Genomic DNA, 13,106 nt, shown 5'->3' with positions numbered 1-13,106 from the left:
CTCATATAGTTTTTTTTTGCCTTTTCCTTTCAGTGGTGGAAAGTAACAAGGTGTATTTAGTTAGTTTATTTTCTGGCATTTTTGTTTATAATTTAGATTATATCGTATCGAAGACCATTTCCGCCAATGTGATGGAAAAAACAAACAAACAAGAGATCCTGTATGTCAAAATAATGAGAAATGTTCTCAAAATAATGACTTATTATCTCAAAATAATGACTTAGTAACTCAAAATAATGGCTTATTATCTCAGAATAATGACTTAGTAACTCAAAATAATGACAAAGTAACTCAAAATAATGACTTATCTCAAAATAATGACTTATCTCAAAATAATGACTTAGTAACTCAAAATAATGGCTTATTATCTCAGAATAATGCTAGTAACTCAAAATAATGACAAAGTAACTCAAAATAATAACAGTAGGCTAACTCAAAATAATGACTTACTAACTCAACATAATGATGTAGTAGGCCTATCTCAAAATAATGACTTAGTCTCTCAAAAAAATGAGATAAGTCATCATTTTGAGATAATAAGTTATTATATTGAGATATTGATGGTTTTTCCCCCTTTCCTGGCAGAAATAAGCTTCCACAATTATGAAAAATAATTTCGTAATTCATAATTTCACGTTCAGGTGTCATTTAAGGCTTCTAGCTAGGGAAAGTCCAGCTCCTTTGTCACATCATCATACATTCCTCATCTTACGGTGTCTTAACTACATCCTCTAATATAGAATATCTAGCCCATAGCTAGAAAGGTGTCTGCTTCCCTCCCATGCTACCCTGCACCTGCCCCAAGGTGCATGTCTCTGCTTTGCCATGATTGGACACTTGCATCCACTGGGAGGGTCCAGATACAGGTATTTCAACCAACACATACACCAGATATGTTAAAGAAAAGGTAAAACAGTTAAGAGTGAAGCATTTTAAAACATCACATACTAAGTGTCAAGTGTGAGAAATTGTGAGAGGAGTGTTTCAACAGATAGACGTGAAGAATGGGCGCAATGAAGTGGCTGGTGATTTTCAGCTTGCTGGGCATATGTTCACAGGTAAAAAATTGCAAAACTTTTATGAGCTATAGACTAGTTTATTTCAAATTCAGACACAAAAGTTTACTGATAAAAAAGAAGATTAAATGTAATTGACAAAGGACATAGTATATGTTGTTATATAATATTAACAGGTGAGAATCAACATAGTATAACATTTGCATTTTTTATAAAATGTTATCATTTTTAATCATTTCTTCTTGTTGAAATTTACAGGCTGCAGCTCAATCAGGTAGTGTATGTTCACTTTTATCATATATTTCATTGTAGATCTTTGTATCACTGCAGTATATGAGGGTGAAGGGTTACAAACTTTGATGGTTATTCTACATTTATGTGTAATCAAATCCACGATGCTATGATAACCTTAAAATCCTTTTATCTCTTTTATCAGATATTACAGTATCTGTGTTCTCGGTAACATCCAAGACTGCGATTCTCAGATGGACCAGGTACTCTGGAGCCAGCTCATACAAGATCACAGTCGCCGCTAAAAGCTCACCAAGCACTCCAATTGCTTTTGCCCAGTTTGGTCCAAACACAGTGATGGGATCTGTCAACTCTCTGTCCCCGAACATCGAGTATGTCTTCTCAGTCGAAGCTCTGGATAATTCCCAAGGAGTACTGAGCAGTGTAGATATTAAGTCGTCAACAGGTGAGGTACACCTCTGTCCACAACTGTGCTGTTTAGCATTTTATGAATGAGATGAAGTTTAAAAGCTGAGAGGCAGAATGTTTTATTTAATGATTCATTGTCATATTATTTTCATATTTCTAAAACAAAGAGTATTTGATACAGATTCTTGAATATTATTGATTTTATCTTGATATACCTTTTTTTTAAATTTTTTTTTTAAGTCCAGTACTGCATAGTACTATATAAACTATTGTTTATATAGTACTATGCTATAAATGTTATTTTAAAAATGGAGCCTGATGATAAATAGTTGCTAATGTACACTGAGCAAAGGACCACATAGGAGTCACTGTCTTTCCATTAGATTTGATTTGCATGATAAAATACATTTTAGCACCTCTGAAATGTAATGAAAATATCTTAACAGGAGAATCTTGGTTACAAATTGGTTTGTAGTTAACATGATGAGCCACAGCCTTCCTTCATTTATCAAATGTCCCCATACGAGGTAAGATGTTATAATGTGTGTCTTCTGCTTAGATATCATCTCTGATCAGAACTGATTGTGACTATTTCAGCTCCCGAGATGATGGATGCTATCCAGGCAGTGAAGCCGAAGGATAGCCAGACCTTGATGCTAGATTTCAGCTTGAAAACCGGGGCGACTCATTACATCATTCGAGTCCAGAGTGCCAATGGCTTCTACAGAGAAGACACAGTGTCCTCCTCCCCCGCTGAGATCAAGTCCCTCACACCCTACACTGAGTACACGCTCAGCACCTTAGCTGTGAACAGTGGAGGACGCAGCCAGCCGTCACCTTTTGTGACTGAAAAGACAGGTACTGTTATTCATCACAGTATGTGCGAGCAGAAGGTTAGATTTTTATAAACAATGCTTCCACTTCCACAGCTACACCCAATGGTTGCTTCATGTGTGGAAGTGAGTCACACTTTCATTGCGAAACACTGAGTACTTTTCTCGTCACTCCTCATTCCTTGCAGAAGTCACTTGATCTGCTTCATTGTCACATCTTTAGTCAAACCCAGGCTTAGTGTTAATGCAAATCCAGGTTATTGTATGAGAAATGCATCAGCTTGCCTCAGGGCCTCTCCTGTATCAATGGTAACTATACCGGACCCTTCTATGTAAAACACAAGAGTTGAACTCATCATGAATACATAGCTGTCACCTCTTACCCCACCACCCCCACCGCAGGGGACAAATCTGATCCACATGAGCCAAAAAGACAAACAGTAATCAGTTTCACCATTTTTTTTGTTGTTTTTGTTGTTGTTCAGTATTTTCTTTGTTCATCTCTGGATTTCATCTTATTTCAGGAACATTTGCTAAATACTCTATGGTAGATTCAAATGACCCTAATCATACTACTTTCATTTATTTGTATTCTTACATGTTCAGAATATAAAGACATGCTTTTCAGTCACATGTTAGAAACCAAAAACACATACATACAAACCTTGAAATATGAGACTTGAGTCAGACTTGAGTCACAAAAATGAAGAAACCATAAAGCCCATGAAAACTGGGCTTCAATTCTTAAAGATCTCTTCCAGACATGTTTTTAGATGTTTATAAAATACTCTACTGCACATTTTCACCTCAAGGGAAAATATCCAGACATGCCGATAATCTTTAATGAAACTTTTAGGGATTTTAACTACAACCCAGAGGAGTTATTTGTTATCTGCATATCATGAAACTACCATTACATATATCTATTACATTACATTACATCTATTAACATAAAAAAGTGGGCTCTCAAAGTACCTCATTCACGTAAAACTTGTCAAACATTTGCTCTCCTCCACAGTTTTGCCTCCTCCTCAGCTCTCCGCCTCTTCTCCCAGCAACGACAGCATTGTTTTATCCTGGGCCCCCGTTGCCAACGCCGTCCAGTACACCCTGTCCATATACAAGTTTGGTTCAAACACTGACATGAAGCAGAACACTTCCGACACCAATTTGACCATCTCTGGGCTGGATGCCGGCTCACTCTACATTATCAGGGGTTTCGCCTGGGACCCCGAGGGCCGGCAAGGAGAGGGCAGTTTGTACATCAACCAGACAACACGTAAGAAAGCACTCAGACAGTTTTTATTCTCTCAGTTTTTATCTCTGGATGGAATCATTCCCTCCTGTTTATACTGACCATTAGAAGATCCTTTCATAAAGCACTTTCAGTGTAAGTGATGGGGACAAAGTCCTCCTTCCATGTTTGTTTTGAAGCTAGTATAAAGCTTCAGCCTTTCAGTAGTCAAATCAAGTCAATATCTTTCAAAGTTACAGTCTTTTTAGTTCTAAATTTCCTCTTTTTATTATCCTTCCACTGCAGCTGAGCAGCTGAACTGGAAAATATGTATCTCTATCTATATCTACTGTCTTTCAAGACACAGGGAAGACCATTGTTTAAGAATATAACAGCATAATATATCTAACTCAGACTGCTGAAGCTTCATATTATCTTCAGATAAACTTTTAATCTATTTTTGCTCAAAACAAGGACTGTGGATTTTGTCCCCCATCACTTACATTGTAAGCACATATGGAGGGATCTTCTAATAGCCAGTATGAACAGGAGGAATGATTGCAGTGAGGAAAACCTGTTTATATGTTCATATGGGCAAATATATGTAATAAAGAACACAGTATGCTCCATTGAAATGCAGTAGAGAAGCACATTCTCAAATAAAAAGATGAACTTAGTGAATTATGCAGTGTGCCACTATATTTTGTCTTTGTCTATTAACAGGACCTCCGACACCAGCTTCTGTCAGTGTATCTGTGGTGATGAGTAATAGTGTGGCTGGACTGTCTGTGTCCTGGGAAATCGAGCAGGACGGTCATGGATCCATTCAGTACCATGTGATGAGTGACCAGAACCTCATGTGTAACTCCACTTCAAGCTCCTGCACCCTGTCTCCAGTCGACTGTGGGAAGGTGCACACTATCCAGGTCACAGCTTCAAACGAGGCCGGGTTTGGATACCCGTCCAACCCTGAGGTGTTCATCACCTGTAAGTAGGAAAACAGTTCAATGTTGTTCTAATTTTACCTGGCATTGTATCCATAATGAGACAGCACTGGGCAACATTAAGAGCACTGTCAGTTTGTGATTGAGAGTCACCTCACTGCTGTCCTGTACTGTCAGTCCCCTGCCAACCAGAGTCTTTGGCTCTCGAGGAGCCGGAAGAAGGAAACTGCACGCTGACCTGGGACACGGTGCCTCATGCTGACGCGTACACAGCCTACATTAAGAGAGGTGATGGCGGTGAGGAAACCTGCAACACCACCAGCAACAACTGCACCTTCCACTGCCAATGTGGCTACACATATCTGATGTCTGTGTTCGCCCTCAACGAAGCCGGCAGCAGCCCTCAAGGGGAGATTCTCAACCATACCACCGGTAAGTAGAAGAGTGGATGCGTTTTAAGATTTTGAGGCATTATTAGCCTGATTTACTTCTCTTTGTGGTTATGTGTGTTTATCCTCTGTATCCCTTAGTGCCCTGTTGTCCCCAAAATGTGTCCGTCTCCCTGGTGAGCACTGAGACTCTGGAGATCATGTGGACAGCCTCACGAGGGGCAGAGATGTATGAAACTCGGGCTGTGGACAATTCAGAAGTCATCTTGTGTAACGACACAGCACCTGTGTGCGCCCTGTCTGACCTCAGCTGTGACAGTCCCTACAGTGTGGTGGTGACACCCTGCAATGATATCAGTGGATGCAACCGTGCATGCAAAGCTCACACCAAAGAAACAGGTAGAAAACACACACAAAGACAATTTTACAGACAGGTTTCAGATAAAAAAAGATAACACTCAAATTGGGCGGTGCCAGTTATACAAATAGTTCAGGGACCATGTTGGAAACAAGTGTCCTCACTTTTACATGTTATTCCTCTGATTCATTGTCTCCTGTATCCATAAATAAAATCTAATCAAAATATTTAAAAATGTCCATAATCTAAGAAAAATAGCAGGGAATAGGAACAAAAAGTATCTTATTGAAATTAAACATTACAAGATGAAAATACAGATGCTTATTGTATTAGGAGTCAACTGTATAGTAGATATTCAAATTAGCCAAGATTTCACTACTAAAGCACACATTTGACTTGATTTTTTCTCATTAAATTTAATAACTACAAAGGTTTTAATACGCTTCTTAATGTATAGTAATTAAATATTCATTCAGTTAAATTAATTCATGAAATCAACTATCTCAGTTTTGGCTGCTTTGTGTATATAATGAAACTATTCTGGGTATATGAGAATGATGTCTAATCATTTCATCATTCTTTAACTAGTAGTTCTCCAAACATTTGAACAGTATATAAACAACCATGTAATAATGTGACACTAAAAAGTATTCTTCTCTCCTCCCTCCTCGCTGCCAGCTCCCTGCATGCCGACAAATCTGTCATTGAATCCGAAAAACTCCTCCTGCATCAGTGTCAGCTGGACAGCTAACAACCGCGCCGCTACTTACACTGTGAGTGCGTCGGGTGATGACGGCACACACATCTGTACCACCAGTGGAAGCAGCTGTGACCTCACTGAGCTTCCCTGTGGATCCACCTATGAAGTCAGCGTCATAGCAACCAGCGCCACGGGCCAGAGCTTACCCAGCTACTCTGACTCTCTGGAAACAGGTGAGCAGTCAAAGGTTTGGGTTTGACCCATTCAATTAACAACATACATGGATGACAAGTTAAATAAAAAAACATTAGTGCTTCAAATCTTTGTAACTTCACTGGAGGGATGAACACTATTTGTGTGACTTCTATTTGCTACCAATTCACCCTCAAAATATCCCGTAGATATTCAAATACATCAAGATCTGATAACTTCACTGTCATGCCCCTCAAACCACTGAGTGAACCATTGTCTTGTATTTTGTCTTATTTGTCACATGTCTGCATGTCATTATCTACAGAAAGCTAGCAAAAGACAGTAAAAAAAAGATTTCATTATATATAATGTATTATTGACATTGAAATTCATTTGTAAATTACAAATAATTAATAGCAATTAATAACTGCAAAGTACTATAGTACAGAAGAGCAGAAGAGACCAAGACGACTGGATTTTTAGCCCCTTGTATAGATGAACAACACACTGAATCCTACATTTCCCATAATGCAACTGGATAGTGTGTTTTTCATTAGACTCTTCCTGCATCCTAAATGATCTCTATTTTCAAACCATACACCTCCAGTTTGAAACACAGGTCAAAGAAGACACTCACAGCAATTTTGATTTTTTTATAAGGAGTGACGGCTGAACTTCATGTGTGGAGTATAATCTGTGGAGTGTCCCTTTAATTAAACCCTTCAAGTCTTCATTTTTATTTCCATTCCACTTCACAGCAGCTATATTAATTATAATTCAAACCCTAAAACTCACACTATATCATCTTCTGTTACAGAACCCTGTTGTCCGGTGAATCTAACAGTGGCTCAGGTCACTCAGGCCATGACCAACGTCTCATGGTCTCACGCCAAAGGTGCACATACGTTCATCACCTCTTTGACATCACGGCGCGGTCACGCCCGCTGCCACACACAGGACTCCCACTGCCTCATGGGATGCATCACCTGCGGCACAAACTACACCGTCACCATGGAGGCGTTCAGTCAAAGCGGGCGCAATTCCAGCTGCACCTATCAGGGCTTCTCATCCAGTGAGTAATGATTGTTTCAGCCAATGAGAAGGAAGCAGAGTTCAAATTATTTCAACAGATTATACAATTTATACAGTGGTTTTTATAGAGTGCAATTAATGTTGCATGGGTATAAATGCAGCTTCAGAGAAACACAAAGGATTTACTTATCTCTAATATTTCCATACTATTTTGTCTTCATTTATCCAGCTATTCAATATGCTCCTTGCAATACGATAGCAATGTAAGAGCTCTTCCCATAACTGAGACTTTAAAAAAATGTAATATGAATACTGTAATCTTGTGAAATATAAAAAGTCTACTAAGTGGCCACTTTTATGCATTTAAAATGGTACAATTCTCACAATATACAAATAAAAGGCATACCTTATTATAAGATAAAACTACTTTTCTCGTGGATTATCACTTATAATGAGAAAATCATGGGAATATGTACCAGAAATGTAACCAAAATTATATTTTATTTAAGGATTCAGACTTACTGTAAATGAAATAGACATAGTTATTTGTTTATTGAGTATTACAAATTAAATCCTCCTCTGAGGGTTTTAGCTATGTTTCCCTGATGCTGGTAATATGGATCTCTTACTATATGAATGTTGTGTTTATATATATAAAGACATGTAGAGATTAATAATTGTAAGGCACAGGCAATGAATTAACATCTTTGTTTGCAGTACAACCTGAGCTATGGGAGTATGCAGTTATAAGGCCAAAACCAAAAGAAAAAAAGTGCATGTATCCACTGTCTTCCAAGTTGTCACACACAAACAAAATCATGCCTCTTTTGCACAAAGCAAATATGAATTCAGATAAGAAAGACACAGGTCACCTCTTCAGTCTCTCTCTCTCTCTCTGTCACAGGTGCCTGCTGTCCGTCAGGTGTTAAACTGTACAGGATGGCCTCTAACTCTCTGCGGGTGTACTGGCGCAGTGCTGGCAGCAGCCACAGCTACATCGCAGAGATGGTGGGAAGCAACAACAACTACACCTGCAATGCGTCTCCTGGGGAGAGCAGCTGTGATGTTGGCACCGTCCAGTGTGGGGACGTGTATCATGTGGTGGTGGCCCCGCTGACACCAGAGGGCAGCAAAGTCCTGTTCTGTGCTCAGAGAGTGTACTCAGGTATGAAAAGTGGAGTGTATGTTGGTAATATTCTCCTCTGAGCATCTGGTAATTATATAAATCTTTAACCTTTGATTACAGTTACAATGGCTAAACCTCAGATTTTGCCTCTATGTAGGATTTAAATTCACCTTCATTGGGAATTTGAGTGGGAATAAAGCGTAGTATTGTGGCAAAGCAATGAGGACATTTTAGAACTGTTTGAATTATAAATTGTGACTATGGATAAAACATTTTGGCTAAATTTGGCTAATTTGGCCTTTATCTCTGCTTTTTCAGTCACTTGCTTAGGAGGCAACGTTGGAACAGGTGAGTATCTTAAAATCGTCAACTCTCAATCTGCATAAATGTATGTAAAGCTTTTTAAACAACAAATAAAATAGGGTGGGGGGGGGGGAGATTAGAGAATATGGCAATTGAGATTCAATAATACAGAAACTGTTGAATCTTTCTCAAGACATAGGCCTATCATCGCAGCGTGCTCCATTGATAACAAGTCCTCACACTAGCTCTCCATACTGAACCAGTTTGGTTTACGTTGTTTCAAGTTAATTAAAATGATCTGCTTGGCTGATAGGAAGGCCAGTGGTATATTACAATGTACAATTTTTGGTTGCACAATGACCATTTTCACACCTATTATAAAACTGACCAGATATCTATTGAAAAAGCATGACAAGTTTCTAGTAACATCTGACCAAAACTGACAAGAGAACTGAGGACAACAGCAGCTCATCAGTGTCCCCTCTACTTCAAAACCATGCCAACACAATTTGGATAATGTATGATTAATTTCCTTCAATGTGCAGGGTGTAATGTAGGCACATCTTAGTTATATTCTTTATTAATCATTTCTAATAACAAAATAGACTGCAGCAAACTATTTTAAATGATAAATATAACAACTGATGTTGGATGATTTATCTAATATCATTTCAACCTCCTCTCCAGTGATTTACAGAGGGAAGAGAAGTCTGGACTAGCAGATGGTGAGTAAATATACTGATATATTAATTAATTTGATGATTTATAATCATAGTGGTTGATAGAAAAGAGGAAATGTAAAGTTTTCTTAAACAACTTTGTTCTCAGTAACAACATTGTCCCCCCAAAAGATGTTTTTATTGGTGTGTTTGATGAAAGATGTTTAAATTATGGCAGAAACTTAGACTTTATCCTCCCTCATTGTTTTCTTTCACAGCAACATCCTAACTGTATTGCGGTGTCTCCCTCTGCTGATAAATCTCAAATTGATTCATGGCTTTGCAGATATTACACTTATAAATCAATTAACATATTAAATTAACATTAAAACACACAAAATGTTAAATCTTTAGTGATCTGACTAAATCATTGTTTTGTTTTATTTCACAGCCTTCTGTCACGTAACACAAGTTCCATCTTCTTCATCCTCCTGTACCTCCTGCATCACTCCTGCTCCTCTACAATGAAGCCAGGCTGATAGACGCCATAAATATAAGAAAACATAAAAAGATGCCAGTATTTTTTACCATGATACACACATGATAATCTACCAAATGACACACAGTGTGACAACATGACGAGCAATGACAAAAAAGTGTTTGAGAAGTTATTCAGTGTGGAAAAAGACTCCCTTTAATGAGGCCAAATAAAACCATCAGTCAACCATGATCAAGCACTTAAAGATGACAAAGGACAAGAATGAGTGTGAATGAGTGTGTGTACTAATCATAACAATTATCATGAGGAAAAAACATGGTATGGATTTGTTAAATTAAAAAAAAAGTTGCAAACAGCAAGAATTAAATTTATACATTGTGCTGAGAATATTGTCTCTCTTTAATTTGTGCACTTGCAAATTAATTTCCAAAAGAGCATATAACTGAGCTATTGGGTAAAAAACAAACATACAAATATACTATATACCTGATATTGACAAAAAAAAACTCAATTCAGTAACATTAACAGTACCCCAGCAGTCAATTTAATCAATTTAAAAAAACATTTTGCCCCTGATTTTGAGAATTATTAATTGGACAGCTCACTAAATTAAAAAAATAATAATTTAAACAATTATAGCTCTGGCCCCAAGTAGGAAGCCTCCTGAGGATGAGTGATGACAGCTTCTCCTCATGTGTTGTCTACAGTATACAGAGTGTGCTGTTGCTTATTCTCAGGATGAATTTAACAGTTTGGAATATGTGTCGCTGTGGTTTTGTGAACCTGATGCATGTTTCTGATTTCTGTTAATAAAGAATTCCCCTCATCATATTTGTGTTTTGTCTGTTTTTTATTCTGCACATACACATTAACTTTACTAAATAATAGAAGAGGAACAGAGTTTTAAAGATCAGTCATAATGTTAATTTAACAAGATCTCGCACCTTGTTTAAACCCTTTCATGCATAGTGATCACTACAGTGGACAGTAATTCAAAAGCTTTTTTCTCATGTATGAATGGATTTTGATGGCATAGTTGCACTTCAACCACCACAGTGGACACAAGTGCGTCTTCCCATACACTACCACTTCATCTGCAGTAACTTTCTTGGTTGCAAATGAGTTTATTTCTGTTATTATGATGTAATGTAATGTAATTTGATGGCAAATCAATTCAAATGTTTTTTTCATGCCTTGTCTTGTATAAATACACTTAATACAAATCCCCACTTAAGTTATCATAATCCATGCATGAAAGGGTTAAATTACAGTACATATAATCAGCCACTATGATATGGATTCTTAAAGGAATATTTAATGTGTGATTAGATGTTATTAAATACATTGTTCGTTGTAAGGGTCTCTGATAAAACTGCTATTAATGATGTAGGGTACAAAACCAAACCCGTCTTTATGCACCACCATCTTCATCATCATCACTCACCTACCAAAGACAATTTGACAATACACATATTTGTTTATCTTGTCTATCTTGTATTTTTCGTTCCTTCTTAAAACATAATTATGCACAATCTTAACCTATCCAGCACATTGCTTCCACTTATGATGGAAAGACAGGCCAGCATTTGTGCTTTAACTTTTCATAACCTTCACTTCCCTTTCACAATGAGCCAATCACACCTAATGACAATGAAAATATGTCTGAATGTTGCAGTGCTTACTTGCCTTTTAAAACACCCAGCCACTAGCTTCACAGGGCAACCATATTTGAAACATGTGCCGCCTTGCCCCTTCTATTACGACACAGGTTTCAGTTGGCCCCTCTGAAGACAAAAGGGATGGCCCTGCCATTATTCCCAGTGTACAGTAAACAGTGTTGGTTGTCAATAATGATACTTTGGTGGCTCTCTGTGGGGAATAATGGCCATTCACAGCTAAAATGTTGAATATGACTCAGCCAAAGAGGGAGGATTTATTTGAGACGCATAGCTTTTGGAGTTCTCCGCATACAAATCTCTTTTTTAGCAGCTTAACATAACATATCACTGTAGGAAAAACTACCACTATGAGAATGTTTATATAATGACAACGTGCAGGCTTTCTCCAACAACTGAAATGTATATAATGAACTTAATAAACAGACACATATATTCAAACATAAATGTCTTTCTTTTTTGAGGATTTTTATTTATTGTATACAATAAAAGACAACACACACTGATGACACTATTTCAGGAAAGTAGTACAACTAAGACCAAACTAAAGATGAGAGCAAATGGCTCAAATGACCCCTTTTAGTCTGTTCATCACCAGGATGCCCCATTTCTTCTTCTTCTTCTTCTTCTTCTTCTTCTTCTTCTTCTCCTTCTTCTTCTTCTTCTTCTTCTTCTTCTTCTTCTTCTTCTTCTTCTTCTTCTTCTTCTTCTTCTTCTTCTTCTTCTTCTTCTTCTTCTTCTTCTTCTTCTTCTTCTTCTTCTTCTTCTTCTTCTTCTTCTTATTTTTTAACCCACTTTTGACCAGTGACTGTCTCCTGAGGGTTTATCAAGTGTATCTGACCTGATCTGATGTCGTCACTGTGAGTTGTGAAAATCGCTTTGTCAAAGTGCAAATGCTGAGAAAATGCTGGTGTATTTCTTGTGAATGTGATCTAAATTACTTTAGAGAGAACTGCTTTTTTTTTTTAGCTTTATTTCAAATATTTGAGCTCAGTGGAGTACGGCTTTAAGGCAGGACTTCAGGGGGGGTGGATGATAGTGGGTTTGCCAGCTGGTGTCTCCCACTGCACTGATTTGTTCAATTTCATGATCTCAGGACTAAATTCTCATAAGTCAACTCCTCACAGTTTTCAGAATTTGTCCTTCTAAATAGGAAAGCAATTGGGTCTCTACCAACTGAACAGTCTCCAAATCTAAACTATTCTTTAATAGTAGAAATGTGTGTAATTAAAGTAGGTATTTCTTTTCATTTTAATTAGTGCAGTAGGTGCTGAGAAAATAACACAAATGTGGATTAAAAAAAACAGTCATTTGTTTCTTTGCAGAAGTTCAAACTTTCCACCGATTTTTTTATTAATGATTTATTATTATAACTTTTTTTTTTTTTTTTTTTAGATATCCTGTTAATGAGCAATCAGTCCTGAAACATAATTAAAGTAAACCTGCTTCACATTGTAACCGTGTTATTTCACAGCTAAACACGTT

General features: G+C 37.4%; 1 protein-coding gene across 1 annotated transcript; it reads left to right on the top strand.

The window, feature by feature from the left end:
- The first annotated feature begins 1,004 nt into the window (after positions 1-1,004).
- LOC133985071 (fibronectin type III domain-containing protein 7-like) lies at positions 1,005-9,506 on the top strand. Its single transcript, XM_062424629.1, has 13 exons — positions 1,005-1,058; positions 1,275-1,290; positions 1,453-1,713; positions 2,274-2,534; positions 3,528-3,759; positions 4,441-4,730; positions 4,865-5,119; positions 5,218-5,475; positions 6,113-6,367; positions 7,144-7,398; positions 8,263-8,523; positions 8,803-8,832; positions 9,475-9,506. Exons 1-13 carry the CDS (start codon positions 1,005-1,007, stop codon positions 9,504-9,506), a joined length of 2,460 nt encoding a protein of 819 aa, XP_062280613.1.
- Positions 9,507-13,106: the final 3,600 nt, after the last annotated feature.

Source organism: Scomber scombrus, chromosome 8, assembly GCF_963691925.1.
Source record: "Scomber scombrus chromosome 8, fScoSco1.1, whole genome shotgun sequence".
Classification (NCBI taxonomy): domain Eukaryota; kingdom Metazoa; phylum Chordata; class Actinopteri; order Scombriformes; family Scombridae; genus Scomber; species Scomber scombrus.
This window is presented reverse-complemented; position numbering and strand designations above follow the sequence as displayed.

Excerpts from the sequence above, each read along its gene's own strand:
- LOC133985071 (XM_062424629.1), top strand. The coding sequence starts at position 1,005 with ATGGGCGCAATGAAGTGGCTGGTGATTTTCAGCTTGCTGGGCATATGT. Across the intron at positions 5,476-6,112 it reads AGCTCACACCAAAGAAACAG|CTCCCTGCATGCCGACAAAT; the intron begins GTAGAAAACACA and ends CCTCGCTGCCAG. Across the intron at positions 6,368-7,143 it reads CTCTGACTCTCTGGAAACAG|AACCCTGTTGTCCGGTGAAT; the intron begins GTGAGCAGTCAA and ends CTTCTGTTACAG.